Below are 24,778 nucleotides of genomic sequence, written 5' to 3' on the forward strand. Positions count from 1 at the left end.
TGATTAAAAACATAAAATTTATTAAATATATAAAATAGTTCTTCTATTTGAATTCAAAATGAAATTTGTTATTTGACATTTATGACCCTATTTCTAAATGAAGTTACCTTTCATTAATGAAGGTATTTTTGAACCACATAAAAATTACCTTTCATGACTCAACATTGTCGTTTTGGTTTTTTTCTTCACCCTTTCATTTTAATGGAATTTAACTGTGAAGAGTTTTTTATTTTATTTGCATTATTATCTATTGTAAAAAAAATGTTGGCTTCCTTAAGCATATGTCATTTAAAACTTGACACAACTTGGGGTTGTAGTAATTAAGGTGCTTTGGGTGTAATTCTGTGTCTAGGAGTCAAATTTGTTAAGGATGCAATGTGGACCCAGTCTTTAGTAGATTGATCACAGGTCCTGCGAAAAGTGTCTTTTTTCATAGTCAGCTACATGTATGCTATATAACCATTAATTTTTGGCCCACTAAAATCCTATTATGAACTCATGAATTGCTTGCATTTTCTTTTTGAAAGTGGGGGTTTGTGTCTGAATTAGATATAGTGCTAAAAAAGAAAATTTACGAGTTGGAAATGTTCATGAATATGTGGAGCCTTAGAGTTGGATTAATCATGTTTTTTTTTCCCTAATGTTTTCTTGGATTCCACATAATTGCTAGCCTTCCTATATGTACAACTTTGACTATGGATGTAATTGTTCTACTGTCTAATTTTTTTTTTTTTTTGTAATACAATAGTTTTTGTGGAAATTAGTGAAAATGCTGGTTATGTGTTCTTTTTATTTTTTTCACTTTTCAACTACTTAGGCACAAACTCAATTGATGTTGTTGGGCAGGAGAACAAAATTGAATCAACCTTTTTACATATTCAAATGAAGTATTGCCCTCAGTAAAGCATTTAATTTTATTTTCAATCCCAATTCTTTCCATAGAATCACACTTTCATGAAATATAGTCATTTAATTATTCTACTATTATTCAGTTGTCAATCATCACTATTGAAGTGCATAATTGATCTAAAGTTTATCTTGAGTTTGTTTGGATGAGTTTAGTTTTACAAAATAAGTAGTGTAAAAGTAAGTATAACTGTAACTAGGAAAAGTGACACTTTAAAAGTTGTACATAAGTTGGCTGTGAACATAGCATTACGGTTTGATTTTGCTATTGGTATGTTTTCTTCTCATTTTCTTCTTGATTTTGTTTCTTCTTGATTTTGTGCTATGAGTTTATGATGAATTATGCATGAAGTAGGCTATATCTTTTATAAATTTCATAGGTGAACATGAAGTAGTATATTATTTTTATAATGAAGAGTGTTTCTTGTTTATTAGTTGATTAAGATTGTTGTTGAGATGTATCTAGTAGCATTCTGTTCATGTTTATTTTTCGTTGGTATTAGTATATTTGAAAGCGATACCATTTTATCTTTTCCCTGTTGTTTTTTTGGATGTATCATGTAAAGTACTAGTTGAAAGTATAATTGTCATCCTAATGTATTTTGTAATATTCATTAAACGCATTGTTATAATCAGTATTGTAGATCATGGACAACGAGCTTAGTTAAATCATTAGATTATTGTGGTATTGTGTTTGCTATTGTAAATAATTATAAGTAAATATATTTAGTTTGTTGGTTTAATGTGGTATTGTATTTGCTATTGGAAAATATAAATTGTGGTTCATTACAGGTGTTATAAAATATGTATTGGAAAAAATGTATTGTAGGTACATTTCAGGTGCTATAAAATTTAATTTAATTTTTTTTTGTTAAAAAGACCCTATTGTAGCGCTTTGAAAAGCACTGCAATAGGGTCTTTTTAATTATATTCATTGAAGACCTATACTAGCGTTTTTGAGAACGCTGGAATAGGTTCATCCTATGCCAGCGCTTTCAAAAGCGCTGGTATAAGTCTTTTAAATTTTATTCATTCAAGACCTATATCAGCGCTTTTGAAAGCGCTGGCATAGGCAGAACCTATTCCAACGTTCTCAAAAGCGCTAGTATAGGTCTTGAATGAAAATAATTTAAAAGGCCTATACCAGCGCTTTAAAAGGCCTATACCAGTGCTTTTTGGGGGTATCCCAGCGGTTTTGAAACGCTGGGATAGCCCCATTTTTTTGTATTGAACCTAACAAACACACATGCTCACCTGTATTTATCCTTGAGGTTATTACTTGAACAAAATATTAAACATTGATAAAATTAAAAAATAAACATAAATTTGTTAACACGTAACATGGCAAGGATTACCATTGGACTTGACATAAACACAGTATTTTGCAGCCTTTCTATAGTTTAAAGTAAAAATAAAGATGTTTAGGAAACCACAAAGTTACTACGTAAGAATGTCAAGTGAATTGCCATCAAATATAACAAAATTAGAGCATTCATATTACTCTATATATAGTAAAAAAAATGCGTAAATTAAATTTACATAGTTTTGTTTAAAATTGACTCACAAGTCTGTATATAATTGTTTAAATTTACAAGTTTGTTATAGTAACCATGTAAATTTACACTGACACGATTCATTTTGAATTTAGTTGTTTATTCTTTTTTTATGTATCTTGAAAATGAAGAAAGAGAGTGGATAGTGTTTGCTGTGTGTAAAGAAAGAAACAATTTTAAAAATCAAGAAATATTGATATTTTAATTAAATGTAATAGGGCATTTTGAAAAGTAAATATGTAAAATAGAAAAATTAAGTTCTTATATTAAAGTGCTTCCATATGAAGAACGAATGATGGTCACAGCGGTTCTATTTTTTCTCGGTCATCGGGTCCCCACAAAAGTAATATTTAATAGGAGAATCACAAACATAAGACCCATGTCAAACCTTAGTTATCTCCATCAAACATCATGAGTCCATTCATTAGATTAGCATCCAATACTACTCTTGCTAATAACTGCATGCGAAGCAGATTTTCTATTGCCTAGAGTATATATGAAAGTCTCTAATGATTTAGAAAATGGTTTGGTCTTGACCATCCATTGTAAGTCCAAGAATGACGATCTTGGAGTCCATGCACTCCCTAAAGGTGGCACATTTGAATTTTTTAATTTCAAACCTAACTTTTACGCCACTACACAATTCTATTGTAGTACGGATTGGAATGGCGCATTGCACTATTTTGATATTTACATCTATAGAATAGACCTGGACCGATGCAAAACCATTTGCTGGTGGAGTGTAAAAGAGGGAGGACCTTGTCTCTATAATCTTGATAGTGGCAAATATGATATTTGTTCTCCATGGAATTAATTCCTAGAACAATCACCATCCCTAGTCAAATTCTTGTTGTTGGAGTAATGAGAAAATTCACATTATGAACTTGAAGAAATTTGTAAGAGTTTTTTTTTTTTTTTAATGTTATTGGTATCATTTTTCATTTCTTATATATGTAAAAGTATCATGGCAATGTTTTTAATATTTTGGTTTCTTCATTTGCTTGAGTTATAAGGGGAATTTGCTTTGATTTAATAATCTTTTATCGTGGGTTTTAGTTAGCTCAACTGGTAAAGTCTTTGATGATTGAATAAGAGATCTGGGGTTCAATCCCCACCTATACCAAAAACTGATTGGTATCTTAGACTGATAATAAAGAGTTATCATTAGGAACGGACGTTATAAGTTGAAACTCTTTCAAAAAAAAAATTTATCCTTATTACATAATTAACAAGGTGAGACTAAGGGTGTATTTGTTTGGAGGTGAAATAGGGTGGATGGAAAACTTCGGAGAGAAAATGGGAAAGAAAACATTTTTGGAATGTGTTTGATTGAGTGAAAAGGAAGGATAATAAATAGTAGGGCTCATGTGTTTTCTCCCCGAACCCACCAAAAAGATTTCTCCCCAAAATGGAGAGAAAATTGAAGGGAGAAATTGGGCATTATTTTTTGACGTAAATGCCCATGTGCAATCACACATGGGCTTTATCCACATTGCTTTTCTTCACACTTTTTCTTTTTTTTTCCTCCTGGATGTTGCCTGCCTCCTCCTCTTCTTTTTCTTCTTCTTCTTCTTCTTCTTTTTTTGATTTATTGGGCAGGCTTGTCTAGTATTCTTCTTTTTTTTTTCTTTTTTTGTTTAGATGTGATTTTTTTTATGCACATGATTTTTATTTTTTAATAAATTTAGGTGATTGATTTTTTTTTTTTTTTTGGTTTTAATTGAGTATCATTTTTTAACAAGAATATATGCGTAAATTTATACAAACTCACTTTTTCCATCCCTTCATTTTTTCACTCCCAACCAAACAAAAAAAAGGGAAATTAAAATCTTTTCTATTCTCCCACTTTTTTATCATCTCACCATTTTCCTTTCACTTTTTCACTCCTCCAACCAAACGGACTCAAAGAGTTATCAGTATGGATCATATATATGTTGTGCAAATTGCCATTCGAGTACTTAATATCTCATTATGTGAAAATAGACAGGTTGGCACGCATGATAACTGCTATCCCTTTTATCCTCTTTAATCATATTCTTAATTCCACATTCCAAACACTTTGCCAAAAAAATAAGGTTTATTACATTTTCCCCCCTTAAATTTTGCACCATTCATAATGTCCTCTTACACTACAAAATCGATTAGTGTCCCCCCTCAACCATTAGACATAAGCAAATATCTTCATGCAGTCTTTGCTGTTAAGATCCAACAAAATCTTTTGATTTCTATATATTCCATACCGAAAATACCCTCCCTCTAGTTGGGGGTGATTGTAAATGGCGCAATATTTCCAAATCATTTCAGTCTAAGAACTCACAAGATGCATTTTGTTTGTATATATCACAACTAAAAAACCTTTTTCCAAAATTCTCATCTATGAGTGTTTTCCATGAAGCCCGAGACAGACTATAGCATATACTATTTTTACATTATACATGATTATACTTTTTTTTGGGGGGAGGCTTTTGTTTCAGATTGTGTCTCAATCGCTTAACCCACTTGTTATGGTAGTTTGATTCCAAGATTTTGGAATATTGGGCTTTAAGATTTAGATTTTTCACAGTTAGTTTATAATCAGCATGACAAATGTTTGTGAAAATGCCCACCCAAGTCATAGTAGTATAATGGTGCACAAAAATGGATTCTCAAGAAATTTGTTTAGTTAATTACAAAAGTATAATGGTGTAGAATAGTTTGATTTTTAATTAGGTGTGAAAATGTCGAACTAGAGTAACAGTAGTATAAGCCAACAAAAAGATTGTTATTTTCTCTCTCAGAATCCATTGAAAATAGTGCTCATGGTGAGAAATTTGGAAGAATATTTTTTGTTCTTCTAAATGTTTTTGGTAAACTGCAATATATTAATCAAACTGAAACAACTACAAAATGGGCATCTTTCTTACAGACAGTAGCCAAACTGGCTGGAAGATTTCCCGAAACAAAACAAAAGGAACCAGAGGAAGCCAAAGCATATTTTGCTGCCTCATGAGCAGCAACATTTCCACTTCTGTTAACCCAAAGAAACAAACAGGACAAGAAAGATTTTGCAACCAAACAGATGTTGAAAACAAGGGTAGAGATAGGCCACAGGGGACTGTCCGACTGATCAAGGATGGCATCAATGCTAAGTTTAGAGTCGCTTTCCACAATAATATACCTCCATAGTAAATGTTAGGTTCTATACTTGTAGACTTTAGTTGGCAAACACTTAAATACAAACTTGTCTAGATATAACTCATAGAGTCTATAGAATTGATTAGACAATACTCAAGAAGCTAGTATTCAGTGTGCAAGAACAAGAAAGAAGGTGATTCAAGGATATGCATATTTAATAGTTTCGACCAATCGAAACATAACTTCAAGTCTTCGACCGATTGAAAGTCGCATACCAGAATCGGTTCTTCAGCCACCAGCCCACCAGATGTCTAAGGTTTCAGACCTACTTCACTAAGTATATAAGGTAATTCTAAGGCACGTTTTCAGAGACTTTTTAGCTGCTCAATTTGAGATATCAAGGTTTATACTTACTGCTCTTTCAAAGTCATTATTGGTGACCACTAACACACTCATTGAACCAATGGTTTCATGTTTATGATTGTTTATTTGTCAAAAATACATCAAAAAGTTTATGGCATCGCTTCTCAAAAATTTGAGTTGTATTTGATCAAAAGTATGAAAAATGGAATCCAAATAAAAAGCTTTCAATCATATGTAAACACATTGGTGAGGGTCATATATTTTCACTTCTACAAGTGAGACAGGTCACTTGTCTTCGTACTAGTTGTGTATGACTTGATTGAATTGATCATTGAAACTTCATACTAGACTATGGACTAGTTCATACTTGATCCACACACACTTCACACAAGTCTAATGTTCAATGAATGCTTATTCCATTTGTGTGATTGTACATGTTCAAATGTGATGTGTATACTTAATTGCATGTTGATCAAACCCAAAATGTCTATTTCATTTTCTTTCAAAAAACTCTTACAGAGGCATTTTTGCGAGTAACTCGTGACTAAACTCTTCCCGTGAAAATGAGGATGGTAAATTTCAATATACACTGAATTTCAAACAGAGAGTTTCGCGACTAGCTCGCAAGTAAAAGCTACCCGTGAAAACTGTTATGTGCTTTAGTGGCCATTTCACGAGTAAACTTCGCGAGAAGCTTACCTGCGAAAAGCACAAATATGTAGTTTTTAAAGCCAAACAGTGATAGTTTTCAAACCTATTCATTTTGCCTCCTCCGTGCCTCTCTCAATCCAAAACACATTTTCTCTCAAAAACTCACCCAAAACTCAAGATCAATCCCTCCTAAGACTCATCTAAGGTATGTTTCAACACTTTTTCACTATTATTTCCTTAGATTAAGTCTTAGATTCTAGGATTTCTAGGGTTGGATTATTTTTGAAAATGTTGGGAAAAACTTATTTTTCTTGCAAGTCTTTCTAATTTTCTTATTTGGGCTGTGTCCCATTGTGTTTGTTTGTGTTTGTGTTTGTGTTGGCCCCAAGTGGCATTTTAACATGTATTTAGGTAAGATTTTAACATGTTCATGCATTTTTTAACATAGTTGTATGCACACACTGTGTTTGATTAAATGCCCAAATGGCATTTTGTTGTTGTTTTGGACTCCGATGAGTACCAAAATTTGGGGTTTACTATGTTTTTACATTCTTAACATGTTTAAAACATTGGTTGTGTGTTTTACACACTTTTCCCCATGGATGCTTTATCAAGCTTTGTTCATGCATCACACATGTACACCACATGCACACTTGATGCACACACTTGATCACTTGACATGTTTTGCACTTCACTAATGCTAGATAAGTCTAATTACATGTTTAGCACTTGAAACATGGTCTTGTCACATTAGGTCTTGTGTTTTTATGTTCTTTTTAGAACTTTGGTTTGTTTTATGGACTAACTTAGATCTAATCAAGTTTATTTCGTTGTTCGCATTTTTTGTTGTCTGTTTGTGTGGTTGTTCTTTCTGCAGATGTATCGCTGTTCCTCTCTCGGTAAAGAACAAGTGATTGATCTCACATCATCCCTTATATCAAAGAGGAACTGACATTCATCCGATGAATTTGACAACAAGAGATTTAAGACTCTCTTGGACTTTCAGTCCTTCTCCAACAACTTTGAGAGTGCACCTACTTTGGTGGAAAGGGTTGTACAATTTGACACTTTGGGATCCACTTTTATCCCTAAGTAATTTGCGGATAAAGATTAGGCAAACCTGTTCGGAAACTTTGAGAATCCCATTGACGAATTGGTCAAAGAGTTTTATTCAAACGCTTGGTTCACCGGAGCTGAACTGAAGTGTTGGGTTCGAGGAAAGGATTTTATCATCACTCTGGATTATCTTGCAAAGATTCTTCACATCAATCATCCGGCACATGTGGACATCTCACCATATGATGACAGACTAGCTCCAGCAACAAAGATTCTTGACATCCTAGGAGATGATCGTGAGGTTATAACCAAAGGCACGTCCATTGATACTACAAAGTTTGGACCGGAATTGAAGACTCTCACATTGATTATATTTTCCAAACTATATCCATTGACCAACACTGGGTTCATCAATCTTGGAAGAGCACAGTTTTTGTGTGATCTAATCAAAGGAGCTCCAATTGACTTTTGTGCTCATATATTTCAAACTATGGGGAAAACAGCAGGACGATCAGCTGCACGAATGTGTCTTCCTTTCTACAGTCTTGTAATGAAAATCATGGTTCTTAAAGGTGTTCGTCCACCAAAAGATGGAACTATCCTACTCCATCATCGACCAATATCCTTGATGTCACTCCAAATGAGCAAGAGTCACCCTTCTGTTGAACGGGGAAAACAAAGTCCCTCCAAAACTCCAAAAAGCAACTCCTCCCAACATGCCACCCCTATCGAACATCGATCAGCTGCTCCCACTATCCCCAAGCATCCCGAGACTGCTTTTCCTCAAACTCCTGAGCCGCAGTCTACTAGCACTCAGTCGAGACCATCTAGTTCTCATTCCAATAGGTTGACAACCTTGGTTGAAGGTTTGCATGAGCGTATTTCTAGTCTTGCAAATGTCATATACTCCACCAACAACTAGATTCAGATTCGTCTAACAACCATTGAGACACAGTTGGATGAGATTCAACGCAAGCTAGAGGAGAACCTTTAGCTATTCGTGCCAAAAAGGGGGAGAGCATTTCATTTATATCTTTGACTATAGCATATAGTAAGGGGGAGAGCATCACAAGAAATGAGGTATGCATATTGAAAGGGGGAGTTTTGTGGGCTCAAAAGGAGGAAGCTTACCTACTGTCAAACACTTTTGAATAGTCTAACCATTGTTTGGCTAGTCTAGTTTACTTTAAAGTTTTTACAACTTTTGGATGTTTTTACATTGCTTTTGTTTAAAACCTTTAAGTACTTTAGTTTAAAACTTAATTATCTTTAGTACTTTTGTGTATCTTGGTTTTTATAGTCATTTTGATGCTTATTGTTCTTTATTGCTCTTAGCTTTAGTTTCCTTAATGCATCATGCGTGTTGGACATACAATTGATTTTAGCATTGCTCTTAATTGCATTGCGTGTCCGGATGATCATTTACTTGATAAATTTTCATTGTAGTCATTTTTTGATGATTGTTCATGTTTGATCAAGTTATGTTTCATAGCTTATATCTCTTTTGGTATCTTGATCGCATTTTACTTGTTCTTATACGTACCTTGTGTTCTACTTGTTGTAAGCTTAATGAAAATTTGTTGTTTGTGCAAGTGTTTTAGGATATAGGTGTATAAGGTGCAAGTGCTTCACAACTTCTAGAATTAGGTGTAAGTGAGTTTTGCCTATATTCCCAAACTCACGTTTAAGTCTAGAGTCAGTTTAGGGGTTTTGTCACGGAATAGCCAAAGGGGGAGATTGTAAAGTTATAATTTACAATTATTTTATGTTGGCTTTAATTCCGTGCCAAATTTGATTGTAATTTCTTCAATCATATTTCCCTGTATTTATGTGGGTTTTTTAATTGTAAGGGATGAGTGTGAGAGAGTGTGAAGACTCAAGCTTAAAAGGATGAATAAGTGGATTTCGCGAGTGTCTCGCGAGAAGCTTACCCACAAAAAAGCCTACCCGTGAAAAAGCCACGTGTAGAGCACATGACTGGAAGATGAAGAGTCATGCCAGCCTGGAGGTTTTCGCAAGTGTCTCGCGAGAAAGGCCATCCCACGAAGTACTCGCGAAACTCTCTGTTTGGAAAAAAGTTGTGTTTTGCTTTACCAAGTCTTTACCCACACTATATATACTCTCATTACCCACAAATTGTAAGGAGTGTTTTTCAGAGAGAAAACCCTAGAAAATACATCTTAGAGTTAGAGATTGTTATACCCACAATCATCTACACATTTCCTTGTGGTTTTTCCTCAACTCCTACCTCTCCATCTCTATATCCTTGAAAGGTTGATAGCCTAAACACTTACCACACTCATTCTGAGTGTAAAGTGAGATTTTGGTACTATTGGGAAGCATTGGAATGAGCCATTCATTGGCGTATACAATCGGGCTAAATTGCGAAATCCAAAAAGCTAGAGAAGATAAGGTTCCGAGAAACCAGTTGGTAGCAAGAGCTTGGAGGGCTCAAGTACATGGGATAGACTAGGCTTGGAGGGTCTTTTGTTATTCGTGTACTCCAACTTTATTCTTTAGTGGATCGATTTCGACTTGGAGGGTCGCAGAGAGGTTTTTCGCTGAATTCTTCGGTTTCCTCTTCAATAACACGTCTTGATGTTATCTTATGTTAGCATCTCTCTTCCCTACTCTTAAACTTTCCTTTTATTGTTGATAATGGATGAATATGGCTTAAGGTAGTGCTATCGGTTGTTTGCGCTCATTTACTCTTATTCTGCACTTAGTCTAAGTTAGAGTAAAAGTAATCTAGCCGTAATTTTTATTTGGGGGTCTAAACAAGCTCTCGTATTTTTACACAAATCCGAGCTTTCACTAATAATCAACCTAGCTTTAATTTGGTTAAATACAATGTTTTCTCACGAGTCTAAAATTTACAGTAAATATAAAAAATAAAAATGCGTCCTATGGGTTCCTTAAATAGCATGATAAAAAAAATATTGTGTCATCAACTATTAGGTCATTTGCAATTCTCCCCCTTAATTAGAGGATGATGTTTTAGTCATTTCGATACTGAATGTGAAGGAAATAAATTTTTTTTTTTTTAGTTTTTACAACAAAGCGGATGGCACGGTGTTATTTTCTTATTTCCAATGGTTGAGGAACGGCATTGGTCCATTTTACATTTTACGGAAAAAATTGTGAATGGTCCAATAGTTAAGGGGGAAGAAAAGTGTAACCAACCAGACTATGAAATCATTTCTAGATAACTTCAAAACTTGGTTAAAATAGTCTTGACCTAAGGTTGTTTCATGTGTCAACAAGGATAAGAAATTTTCAATTAAATCTAGATTTCCTTGTATATGTTTTCAAATGATCTACAAGGCTTTCTTTTAAAGTCCTAATTCTTTTACATGAAAAAATTCACTGTTGTAAATCAATCAAAAGTATAATTTTTTTTTTTATTCGGCGTAGATCACATCATCATTTTCTTATATTGTTCTATTTTTCTATCCTTTTAGTTATTTGTATAAAAATTTAAAAAAAAAAATTTAAAAGGCCAAAATCCAAAACTCACCCTCTATGTTTCATTATTTTTCATTACAGTCCTCTAAGTTTGCATTCTTTCATTTCAGTCCTCTAAGTTTCAAAAATCTCCAATCCAGTCTTCCGTTAAGTAGACATCCATTGTTGTAGTTAAATCCTCAAAACTACGTCATTTCACCCATAATTTAATATTTATTTTTTACTTTATTATTTATTTCTTAATTTATAAGAAAACGTTAATTAAAAAAGTCTAGAATTTAAAATATATATTAAATTCGGGGTAAAACGACATAATTTCGAGTATTTAACAACAACAATGGACCTCTACTTACCAGAAGACTAAATTGGGGAGAGGACTTAAATGAGAGAACTAAAACTTATAGGGCTGAAAATAGTAAACATTGTTGATGCCTCGCAGCGTTCGACCGCCCATCATGGTGACGCTCACGGTTTCCCCTCCTTGAAACCCTTATTCGAGAAGAGGGCACAGATTTCGGGTGCTGTGAAAGAGGGTTAAAAGAGAGAGAACTTTTGGTGTGTGACTAAATTGAGTCAATTTTAATCTATTATCACCAAATATAGTGAAGTCATCACAAATCATTGAGTTTTTTTAAAGTGTGATTGGCACCTGATTCTATTTGATTTTATTAACAGTCCTAGGCTAAAAAAAATTATTATTTCTCCTAATCTAATATGGATAATAAAAAATCTTAATTCTTGAGTTCAGAAGTCTGGTTACATGTAAAGAAGGTGTTAGACACCCCACAGCGCCATACCCATCAAATATATAAGTTTTCTGTCTCACCATACCCTGATAATGGGTCCGGTAGACTCGACATTCTCTAAGAGAAGTGTCTCCCAAGGGTTGCCTCTCCATGTCATCTGCCTCTAAGTCATCGATTGTTTCTTCCTGCGAGTTAGGTGACTTAGGTCCATTCAGCTATCTTCAAATAATCAATCCAATAACAACAATAAAGTCTATCAACTCAACCGAATCTTGAAAACTCCAATTTAACTTGGCTATTAATCAAACAGAAGATTCAACTTGGCTATCTGGTTTGTGTTCAGTTGATACGGGGGAGGGGACCACACCTTTTGGATTTTTTTTTTTTTAATTTCTGGCTTTTTTAAATTAAGAAATTAATAATAAAATAAATATTAAATATTAAATTAAGGCCAAATTAAAACAATGTCGTTTTAGATAGTCTTCATGGAAACGGTAGATGACAAGTTAACGGAGGACTAGATGGAGAAGTTTTGAAACTTAGAGCATTGAAATGAATGAATACAAACTTAGAAGGTAGGTTTTGCATTTTTTCCAAAAAACTTTCTCACTTTTATTTTGTATAAAAATATGAAATTTGGTAGGTTCTAGATAACTCAACTTATAAAGTTTATGATGGTTGAATAAAAGGTCTAAGGTTTAATTCCCGCCTACACCAAAAACGAATTGATATCTTAATCTAATGATAAAAAGCGCAATCATCAAAGTAGACGCTATAGATTGAACTTTATAAAAAATATATATGAAATTTGATAGTTATAACTTATGATAGTTATTAATAGGCATACATTTTGATTTTGTTTGTATATGAAATATTACGTATGAAATTTGATCATTATGGTATTTATTGATAGATATTTATTATGATTTTGTTTTTAGATGAAACAATTAAAATATGTAATTATGATAAATATGTAATGATTGTCTTCATTTATTGAACTACCTATTATGTTACTATTTAGTAATTATTAAATATATAATAGAATTTAAGTCCAATTAAAAATGAATATAAATTAGCATACATATGTATAAAATAGTGAGTACACAAAAGCTTATGTAAAAAATTATTTCACGGTTATCCTAAAATCAAATGTCTTCGGTATATACATATAGGAGCTGAGTCAAGAAGTTTTGTTTGGGAAGGATCTAGTTGTGACACTAATATATTGGTCAAGACAACCCCTTAATACATACACAAACACACACACACGCATATGTACACACACCCACACATACACGAACTTGAGATCTCTTATTTGAGGACAAAAGAATTTACTAGATGAGGTAACTCAAACTAACATTGAATTGAAGTTAACTAATTCAAAATGAGCTAAGATCTGCGCAGAAGTATTAAAAAAATAATAAATAAATAAATAAATAAGCTATGTGGGATGCCTGTTCTCGGTAGGCAATTATGAAGAGAGATTCAGTTTGCATCATATAATTTATATGCCTTTCTCTCACTCACTCTTGGGAATTGTAATTAACAAAGGGAGAGAAAAAATAAAGCTACTATTAAATGCGCAATAACAACATATCCCAAGGAATATCCATTTTCTACATGTTTTTTTTATTAATTCCAAATTTGTTAAATGTTGAAGTAAAAGTAATATATATAATAGGAAAATCAACAAAAATAATACCCAAGTAATACTCAGTTGTCTCCCTCCAACAAGAAATCTCAATCAAACATCATGAGTCCATTCATTAGATTAGCATTATTGCTGCTTCTCTTGCTCAAAACTACGTGCGACGCCTTTTTTTTCCCACCAAGAGTACATATGAAAGTCTCTAATGATTTGGAAAATGGTTTGGTCTTGACCACCCATTGTCAATCCAAAAATGACGATCTTGGAGTCATTTCACTCCCTTAAGGTGGCACATTTGAACTTAATTTCAAACCTAACATCTTCGCCACTACACTATACTTTTGCAGAATGGATTGGAATGGTGCATCACACTATTTTGATATTTACATCTACAATAGAGATTATGATCATTGCCCACACACTTGTTGGTGGAGTGTAAAAGAGGGGGGTCCTTGTCTCTACGATATTGATAGTGGCAAATATGATCTTTGTTATCCATGGAATAAATCCCAGAACAGTAGCCATCTTTAGACAAGTGGTTCCTTTTGGAATAAAGGGAAAATTCATGTTATGCCCTCTCATCGTCTCATAGTCATGAATTAATTTGTAAGACTTTGTTTCTTTAATGATATTAGTATCATTTTTCATTTCTTATATGTAAAAATTAGTATCGTGGCAATGTTTTAGCTAGTTTGGTTTCTTAAATTGCTTATAAGTTAATAAGGGAATTTGATGTTTTGATTTAACCTTTTATCCTTATTATATAATAGGGTGAGACTGAGAGTTACGAATATGGATCATGTATACGTTGTGCAGATTGCCATAGAATACTGAAAAATCTCATTTAATGAAAATAGACAGGTTTGCATGCATGATACTTGCTAGCAGTGGTGTAGCTAGAGTGGCCATGGCCCCCTAGCTTTTTGAAATTCCCATTTGTAGTGGTACTAAACTTAAAAATTATCCTAAATTAAAAAAATAAATACTTGTTTTGGGTTTCTCTCAAATTTTAGACATGGGGTTAGAAAAAAATCCAAAAAATTACTACAAAAAATGATACATGGAACTCAAAAATAATAAAATCCAGCCCATTGATTAGCCCATAGCCCATCCAAACAGATACAAACAACAATAACATCTTCAGTAAATCCCAAATCAGCAATATTATAAAATAAAATAATTTTAAAAAAAATAAGAGTCTATCTGCTGTTTCACTAATAAAAAAGTAAAATAATATTTTTGTCTCTAAATTTTACTAAAAGTTTTTTTTCATCTCTAAATTTTAAAAAGTTCTTCTTTTCATCCTTATATTTTGTAAATAGTTTTTTTATTAGTTTAGAGACAAAAATAGGGTTGAAAAAAGAATTTTTCAATAATTTAGGGGACAAAAAACAAACTTTTGGTAAAGTTTGAGGACGGAAAGTAAAATATTTTCAATAGTTTAAGGACAAAAATTGAACTTTTCAATTGTTTAGAAACCAAAAAACGAAAGTATTTTAAAGTTTAGGGATCAAATAGTATTTTCCCAAAAAAAATAATCTATATAGAAAAAAATAATCCTTATGCCAGTCTACACACAATGTTCCACACTTTGCCTCCACAACTTGCTAGTAAACCCACACCTAACTACCTAAGCCATAGACGAACTCTTAATCACTTATTGGTGTGCTGTGTGCAATGATATCTCATTATCTCCCTGTGTTTAGGAAATTTATTAAGTCGAGAATGTACTCTCTCCCTCTCACATGGGGGTCACCCCCTTGGTGAGTGGAACCCACCCCTATGCAAGAGGGAGAGAGTATATTACAGCTATCTTCATTTATGATTTACAACTATCTCCATTTATGTTAGAATATAATATTATTTTATATTTGGTAAATTGCAAATTATACTCCTAAATTTTGAAAGTATTTAGATTTTACACTTTGAAATTTCAGAATTTGGATTTTACCTCTTAAAGTTTGGGGGTATTAGATTTTATACTCTAGCGTTTCAAAATTTGGATTTTACCTCTTAAAGTTTGGGAGTGTTTGAATTTTACACCCCAAATTTTGAAACTTCAGAATGTAAAATCCAAATACCTCCAAACTTTAAAGATGTAATTTCAATTTATCCTTTTATATTTAGTGTTGGTAATTGTGCAATCTCTTTTCAATAATGACTTTAAAAACCATGAGTATGTTTTGTGGTTTACAATTACCACTATTAATGTTTTAAAATTTTAATTATTAGTTTTCAGTTTTGTTTATTTCTCTCTCTCTCTCTCTCTCTCTCTCTCTCTCTCTCATATATATATACTCATATATATATATATATATATGATAGGCCAAGAATGTATTGACCCCTTATGACAAATTAACCAATTGATTTAGCCAAGTTAATTAATTAATTCAATTAACATGCAAAATACGTGGTAACACAAACAAATCAACAACTAAGTTAATATGCAGCGGAAAATAAAGTTGATATGGTGATTTGTTTACAAATTGGGAAAACCTCCAAGACAAAAACCCCACTGGGTGATTTTAAAGTCACCACTCCCAAGAATCCACTATTATCGCAACAAGCAGTTACAAAAAAAAAAGCAATCTCAGTACCTTATACCAACTTACAATTGAACCCTTACCCCAATACAAAATTGGACTTATTCTGTAGTGACAATCTCTCCTTTTAATGCACGGCTCCCAATACATAACTAACCAATAGATGCGTGGATCCCAGTAAGCGGCTTAATCACCAACTCGAGAAAGATGTTGGCTGCAAAGTTCTTCAATTCATCAACACGATGAAGATCACGAAACTTCTTGGTCACAAAACCCAACGGCGTATAAACGCAGTAGCCTCTTCAAGAGAAAGAAGAACTAGGGAAAATTCTGTCTCCGATCACAATTTTCATGAACAACACTTTGCTCCACACTCATGCAAATGTGCAACCTTTGACGACCCTTAAAATAATCTTTATATATGTTTAGGGTTGTGAGAAAAGAAAACCTAAACATGTACATACAGATTAAAGTGAAATCAGATCTGAAAAACTGATTTTCGTAAATCTCAATTGATAGGGTATCTATCGAGCAGCTGTCGAGCATCGGGCTGAAGCAGCCTTTTAAACATCGATAGATGCTATCTGTCGAGCTAGTTGTTGAGTTTTAAAATCTATCACTTCTTCACTTGTTTCTTAGATAGATTTGCATAGTTTTAACACTTGAACTTGAATCCTTGTTCCTTGAAGTATTAAACACATCCTAAATCTACCCAATTACAAGTAAAGTGTGTTTTGTCAAAGGATTAGTCAATTCTTAATAACATATGTTCCTAACATGAATCACATATGTCCTAAAAATATATATATATATATATATATATATATATATATATATATATATATATATATATATATATATACACATACACACACACACACATATACATATATTGATAATAGTGGTTTAAATAATTAAATTAATTTATTGTTGTACTTAAATGTTTGTTTATGATAAATATTTATATTTTCAAATAATAATGAGTACTTATCTATTTATTTTATCGAAGAAATTCAATAATTTTTTTTTAATTTGTTATGATATATTTTCTCAAATTAAGATATAACATTTAACAACCTTTTAATTTAAATAAAACCAAACAATTAAAGTGAATTTGTGTTTATTGAATTACTTCGATAAAATAAATAGATAAGTAATCATTATTGTTTGAAAATATAAATATTTATCATAAACAAACATTTAAGTACAACAATAAATTTATTTAATTATTTAACCACTATTATCAATATATATATGAGAGAGAGAGAGAGAGAGAGAGAGAAACGTTTAAGTCTTGATAAAGGGGAAAAATGAGAAGGAAAAAAAAAAAGTAAAAATATTGGGCTTAGTGGTCCTATTTTATAGTAAAAAAAACGGTGTTTTTATTTTTTATATATAACTTCTTCTTCTTTTTGAAAATCTAATTTATAAGTGGATAAAACAATTTGAAAATCAACAGGAGAGTAACCCTATTTTTTAGGTCATGTTTTAGTGGGAGTTAGAGTTGTATTTTTACTAGATTGTCCTTTAGTTTTATCTCTACTTAAACATAGAAATATAAGGGCATTTTTTAACCAAAAAAAAAAATGAGGATCTCAAATAAGGAAAGCTCCTTAAATAGTAGTATAGATAATAAACTTTTAGTTTGAATAGAATTTAATTTATTGACATTTAAATGATAAAATTTTACCTAAATTAAAATTTTGTTAAATATCATTCCTTGATTTGAGGAGATATATTCTAAAAAATAATATAAAATTAATATACTAATTAGTTGTGTGGGAATCAACAGCTCGAATAGGGTATTAGGCCAAGGGCAGCGCCCGAGGACGTCAATGAGCTCGAGGAAAAACAAGTATTAGTAAAGGCAAGTAGGTCGTAGGACCGAGGACAAGGGCTAGTCAAGACAAGCAAGAGATATTGTCCGAGGAGACAAATCTCCTTGGGAAACGGAATGGAAGCATGAAGTCTGATCACTCAACAAGTATTGGGAGAGGGACAACCATGTTTGGAAGGAGGATAAGCCTTGGAGAGAGGAAAATCAACAGGGAATTGAGAAATATCTAGGATTAAAGTTGCTATCACCGCATTTAATGCTCTGCACCTAAATAACTGGCCGCATTAATGTGGAGGTGATACCTGAACAGTGACTTCTAGCTTTACAGCTACCTACCAAGGATTTCAAGAAGGTTCTGATGGGACAAGTATCAACAAGATGAGCTACTTGATCAACAGATGGAATGTTAAGATGAGACGAAAGGGGAAGTACAAGAGGGAAGAGATCCCCTTACAAAAGGGGGATTAGAAAAAAAAAATAGAGCGAAAAACCTCTTTGTAATCAAGAACTTGAATATCTGTATAAGTCTGAGAAATATATATAAGAACATACCATCCTCGGACTTAACCAATGAGAACTTTTCTTTTCAGCTTGTTATTTACTTTCATTCTTAGATTAAGTTAACCCGCATTGATTCTTGTTGGACTCACTGAACATTCAACATCAAACCCACTCTCTAAAAAATTAATTGCTTTGAGCTTATTGGGCCATAGGCCGAACATCTTGGTTGTGGATCAATTTGCGTCCTTACAAGTTGGAATAAAAAAATTAAAAATTTATGTAAGAAAACCAATAACTTAAATGGGTGTCTATTGTTTTGCTTCTTTATATTAAACTACTTTTGACATTAAATCCTTTATGCAAATTTAAATTAAAGAACAATAAGTAAGATGTATTTATTAAATTAAAATATAAGCGTAAGTTGCATCTTAGGAAAAACAAAATACAATAATGTGGGGTGTATTATGTGGGATTTAATTATAGAGATGACTTATTGATTAAAAGAAATTATATCGAAAAGTCATGGCTTAATATATATATATATAGTAGAATTTAAATTTCTCAAAACTTAAATGGTAAAGTTTTATTTAAATTAAATTTTGTTAAATCTTATTCTTTAGTCAAGAGTCTTGTAGCTTAATATTCTAATAAAATATTAATTTATTAAGATGCAACTAAAGGAAAAAAAAAAAAACAAAAGCAAAAATGTGAGATGTATGGGATTTATTTCCCGCCAAGATTTTTCAATTTTGGAGGATTCGCCCATTGAGGAGATTATCCCGCAAACTTCTCAGTTGGAGGATCACCCAAATTCGAAAAACTCAATCATTAACCCGAGTATCCAGGAAGCTGGTTTCACAAATGAATCTTTTGAATTTCAAATACAAGAAATTGATGCTGAGATAGGGCGATTTGATAAAGATAAGGGTGAGGTTACGGGTGCGAATATCTTGGAGGTTGAAGATCATTTTCTAGCTTCAATTCCCAGAGACTTCTTAGGGGAGGATAAGCTCGGTTTTTCAAATTTCTCTACTAACAGTAACTCATTGCATGAATTATCCAATGGAACCAATAGGGTGATGACAAGTGGACAACAAAACCTAAGAACGTGGAAGAGGATTGCAAGGTCAGTGAACTCTGAGGATCAAACCATGCACGCTCAAACTTGCAACGGAAAACATTATGGGACATGTACTGAAGATTTCCAACCTGATTTACCCAGTAAGAAGTTACAGGTTTCGAAGGAGGATGAAAAGACCAATATTCAAATGGTGGAGGCTGCTGGGCAGCCCCGCCAGTCGCAATGAGTTACTTATTCTAGAACTGTCGTGGGCTTGAGAACCTGCGTACAGAGAAGGAGCTTGGAGAGTTGATCCGGGCTAAAGATCACTCTGTCGTGTTCTTAGCCGAAACATGGGTAGATGAAGCAAGGCTAAAAAAAATAAAAAGAGACTTTGATTTCTCTAACATGTTCTTTGTTGATAGGAATAATCGAGGAGGTGGACTAGTGATGTACTAGAGGAGTTATGTGGATTTACAAGTAGATACCAGCTCAAAAAATCATATTGATGCCATTGTTAATAAAGGGAAAGAAGATGCTTGGCAGATAACAGGATTCTATGGAGAACCCATTACACATAAAAGATTTGAATCATGGGATTTATTACGACATCTAAGTAATCGTTTTAATCTTCCATGGATGTGTGCAGGGGATTTCAATGAGTTGCTGAAAAGTTCAGAAAAGTGGGGAGGAAGCAATAGAAGCCAGACACAGGTGCAGTTATTCAGAGAAGCAGTGGATGAGTGTGGTTTTATAGATCTTGGCTTTGTTGGATCTCAGTTCACTTGGCAAAAACATTTTGCTGATGGTCATTCAATTTGGGAGAGACTAGACAGAGCTTTAGCCAATAATGAATGGATGCTTAGATTTGCGGAGTCGAGAGTTCACCATTTATCTGTCACATCTTTTGATCATAGTCCTTTATGGATTAGGCCAAAAAGTTTGGATCTTCCACGTGTTGCCAAACCTTTCCGGTTCGAAGAAATGTGGTTATCTGACAAGGGATGCACAGAAGTGATAAAAGCAGTTTGGTCTTCTCAAGAAGGTCTAGATCTGAGTGTAAGGGTGGTTTAGAAGATCGAGAAATGCGAGAAAGAATTAACACATTGGAGTAAAGTTCACTTTGGGAATGTCAGATCTAAGTTAAACCTGAAGAGAAGACTACTCATTGAAGCTGAAAAGGAAGCTTTGCAGTCTGGGAAAAATTCACGTGTAAGATCTCTCAAGGCTGATATTAATGATCTTATGGATAAGGAATCACGCATGTGGCTACAAAGATCAAAAGTGCTATAGGCGAAGAATGGAGACCAGAACTCAAAGTATTTTCATAGAAGAGCTACCCAAAGATACCGAAAGAATTCCATTGTAAACATCAGAAATTTCGAAGGGCAATGGTGTTCTAATATGGAAGAAGTGACGGCTACATTGGTGGATTATTATAGAGATCTCTTCACTTCCAGCCAACCTCCTCAGCACAATGAGACTATTAATTCCATTCAGAATATAATTACAGCAAATATGAACTCTCAGCTTTTAGCTCAGTTTATGGCATGGGAAGTAAAGGAAGCAATAAAACAGATGGCTCCACTAAAAGCTCTAGGTCCTGACGGTATGCCCCCTCTATTTTTTCAGAATTATTGGAACTTAGTTAGAAATGATGTCACTTTGGATGTTCTCAATTTTCTAAATTCGGCTACCCTACCCCCTGACCTAAATCACACCTTTATCACCCTTATTCCAAAAACAAAAAGCCTGGAAAATGTTTCTGAATATAGACCCATCAGCTTATGTAATGTTCTATATAAAATCTTTTCGAAGGTTTTAGCAAATAGATTAAAGAAAGTTTTACCAAAAATTATTTCGGAACATCAAAGTGCTTTCACTAAGAGTAGATTGATTTCTGATAACATTTTGGTAGCTTTTGAATCACTTCATAGCTTGCAGGAACATAAAGGGAGAGATAATTATATGGCAATTAAATTGGATATGAGTAAAGCCTATGATAGGGTGGAATGGCCATATTTGGAGATGGTAATGAGGAAGTTGGGTTTTAATGAACAGTGAGTGAAGTTGATGATGTTGTGTGTTACCACAGTTTCATACTCTATATTGGTAAATGGGGAGCCCAAAGGTATGATCCATCCAACAAGGGGTATTCGTTAGGGAGACCCACTCTCACCCTTTTTTTTTTTTACTTTGCACAGAGGGTGTTCATGGTCTCATAAATCAAGCCTCACTCTCTGGAGAGATCCAAGGCTATCAACTTTGCAAAAATATCCCGAAACTAACCTATCTTCTTTTTGCAGATGACAGTCTCCTTTTTTGCAGGGCAACAGTGCAGGATTGCCAAAAAGTACTTGAAATCTTGGAGACTTATGGTAGATGTTCTGGCCAACAGATAGATAAGAACAAAACTACCATATTCTTTAGTAAGCTTACCTCAGAAGATATAAGAAACCACATAAAGCATGCTCTGGGAGTCCCTAAAATCAAGCAATTTGAGAAGTATTTAGGGTTACCTTCATTTGTGGGTAGGAGGAAGAAGGCCAGTTTCAACTTCATCAAGGAAAAGGTGTGGAGGAAACTACAAGGATAGGAAGAGAAGCTACTTTCACAAGCAAGGAGGGAGGTATTAATTAAAGCGGTGGTTCAAGCAATCCCCACCTATACCATGAGTTGCTTGTTCAAGCAATCCCCACCTATACCATAAGTTGCTTTAAACTCCCAATAGATCTATGTTCCGAGATTGAAAGCCTTGTCAAGAAATTTTGGTGGGGACAAAGAGGAGAGCGTAGAAAAATCCATTGGGTGAAGTGGGAGAGTCTTTGCCAACCGAAAAAAGATGGAGGTATGGGTTTTAAGGATTTAGCCTTATTTAATGATGCTCTCTTAGCAAAACAGGCATGGCACCTTCTTCACAATAAATATTCTCTATTTTATCGAATCTTCAAGGCAAATTTTTTTCCTAATTGTTCCATCATGGAGGCTACGCAGTCATCTAGAGGGTCTTATGCTTGGCAGCGTATATTAAAAGGAAGAGATGTGTTGAAGAGAGGAGCAAGATGGAGAATAGGCTGTAGGGAGAATGTTAGTGTGTGGAACGATGCTTGGTTACCATCCCGGGATAAGCCTACAATGCAATCACCAATGGTGGAAGGATTCCAAGAAGCCAAAGTGAGGGATCTCATCAACCTGGATTCTCATAAGTGGGAGTCAGATTTGATTAAGGGCCTATTCACTCCCCAAGAAGCTGAATTGATTTTAAGTATTCCTTTAGGTCAGAGGAGGACTAAAGATAAATTAATTTGGCCATTTGTCTCTTTAGGTAACTACACGGTCAAGTCAGGTTATAATTTTCTTATTAAAGAAAATTCATCTCAAGTTACAAGCTCAACCAATCCGGGCCCTAATCAAGCTATCTAGAAAAATATTTGGGATGCTACGGTACCAAACAAAGTGAGGAATTTCTTGTGGAGAGTGTGCAAAAATGCAATTCCAGCAAAGATGAATCTGGTGCAGAGGAAAATTCTAACTGAGGGAACCTGTGATCACTGTCGTGCATCTCCAGAAATAGCCCTCCATGCACTCTGGGAGTGTCCAAAATTGTCAATGGTGTGGGAAGAGAACAACCAATGGTGCTTCAGAGGCAATACAAGCTTCACAACCTTCCAGGCGTTAGTTCAATATGTTATAGACGAAGGTAAGGGTCTAGAGAAATTTGCCATGCTAGTTTGGGCGATATGGTATCGACGAAATCAAGTGAGGGTCAGCCAGAAAGAGTTCCCTTACAATCAAATCGGTCCTTTTGCCATCCAACTGCTACATGACTTTGTGCAGGTGCTTCCAAAGAGACAACTTCAGTCAAGGAGAGCAGATGGTCAGCATGTCCAATGGCAACCTCCTCCAGTGACAAAATTCAAAGTAAATTTTGATGAGGCTGTATTTAAAGAAGATAAACAAGCGGGGTTAGGTGTAGTGATACGAAACCACCAAGGTCAGGTCATTGCATCCTTGTCTGAGAATGTAGTGCTCCCACCGTCTATTGAGGATGTTGAAGCTCTAGTAGCTGTCCGAGCAGTGTCCTTTGCAGCTAAGTTAGGAGTGCTTTCTACCGTCATTGAGGGAGATTTAGAAGTAGTTATTAAAGCCCTGAAGAGTGAGGAGGAATCACTGTCAACTTTTGGTCATCTGATTTCTGCAGCAAAACTGTCTATGGATGGCTTCAGTAGTTTGAGTTTCACTCACACTCGTAGGCAGGGTATTAATTTAGCACATAGCCTAGACATGTTAGTGGTTATCTAGTGTGGATGGAGGATATTCCACCACAGCTACAAAGTGTACTCCAAGCCAATTTTGGCTAGTTTGATTTAATGAAAGTTTATGATCTGGTTTCTCCACAAAAAAAAAGTTTAGAAAATTTTAATGATAGATTTTTACTTTTATTTGATTTACACAATTGTTGAATGTTATTCCTTAATTTCAGGAAATATATCATAACAAATAATATAAAATTAATTTACTAATTAGTTGTTCTTAAAATGTTGATAACAAACTTTTAGTTGAGTAGAAGTTGAGATTTTTTTTTTTTTTTTAAGAAAGAATACGTGGGTTGTTATTTGGGATTTAAGTTTAATTTATTTTTATTTTTTATAATAGACTTTTAGTTTGAATAGAATTTAAATTTATTGAATTATAAGTGTATAAAATTAATTTATTAATTAGTCGTTCTTAAAATATTGATAATAGAGTTTTAGCTGGAGGAGAAGTTAAAATGTGGGTTTTTTTTTTTTTTAGAAAGAAAATGTGGTTTTTTTTTTTAAGAGAAAAAATGGTTGTTATTTGAGCGCTTGTTTGTTTCGGCACATGTCAACCTTCCGCTTACAATTCATCCACTCGAATCCCATTTCTAATATATATATTACTTTATTTAACTCTAGAATTTTTTATAATCTATACTATATGTAAGAGGATTCCCTTCTTTCAACTGTACTTTTATGTCGTTCAAAAATACCCACATTATTAAAGGGTAACTTCATTTAGAAATAAAGTTATAAATTGTCAAATAACAAATTTCATTTTAAATTCAAAAAAAAATCTTAAAATTTAAGATTTTTTCCTTCAAAAAAAAAAATTACAGCTGCTGCTTATTTATAAAGTTTATTATTTTTATTTGTTTGAAAAATAAAAATATATATTTCTAAATTATAATAAATACAAATTATTAACTTTTACTCAAAAAATATAAACTAATAAAAGAATCTTTGAGTAGGTATGCTCAGAGACTAGTAAGTTGATAAAATTTACCTAAATTAAAAAAATTATAAGATACTTCTAA

General features: G+C 33.4%; 2 protein-coding genes across 2 annotated transcripts; both read left to right on the plus strand.

Annotated features, from left to right (window-relative positions):
* Positions 1-19,796: 19,796 nt before the first annotated feature.
* On the plus strand, positions 19,797-20,736 carry LOC142628575 (uncharacterized). The gene is made up of 3 exons (XM_075802645.1): positions 19,797-19,800; positions 20,093-20,502; positions 20,599-20,736. The coding sequence occupies exons 1-3, from the start codon at positions 19,797-19,799 to the stop codon at positions 20,734-20,736; spliced, it is 552 nt and encodes a 183-aa protein (XP_075658760.1).
* A 1,686-nt stretch (positions 20,737-22,422) lies between these two features.
* LOC142628577 (uncharacterized) lies at positions 22,423-23,745 on the plus strand. The gene is made up of 2 exons (XM_075802646.1): positions 22,423-22,789; positions 22,943-23,745. Exons 1-2 carry the CDS (start codon positions 22,423-22,425, stop codon positions 23,743-23,745), a joined length of 1,170 nt encoding a protein of 389 aa, XP_075658761.1.
* The last annotated feature ends 1,033 nt before the right edge of the window (positions 23,746-24,778 follow it).

Source organism: Castanea sativa, chromosome 3, assembly GCF_040712315.1.
Source record: "Castanea sativa cultivar Marrone di Chiusa Pesio chromosome 3, ASM4071231v1".
Classification (NCBI taxonomy): Eukaryota; Viridiplantae; Streptophyta; class Magnoliopsida; order Fagales; family Fagaceae; genus Castanea; species Castanea sativa.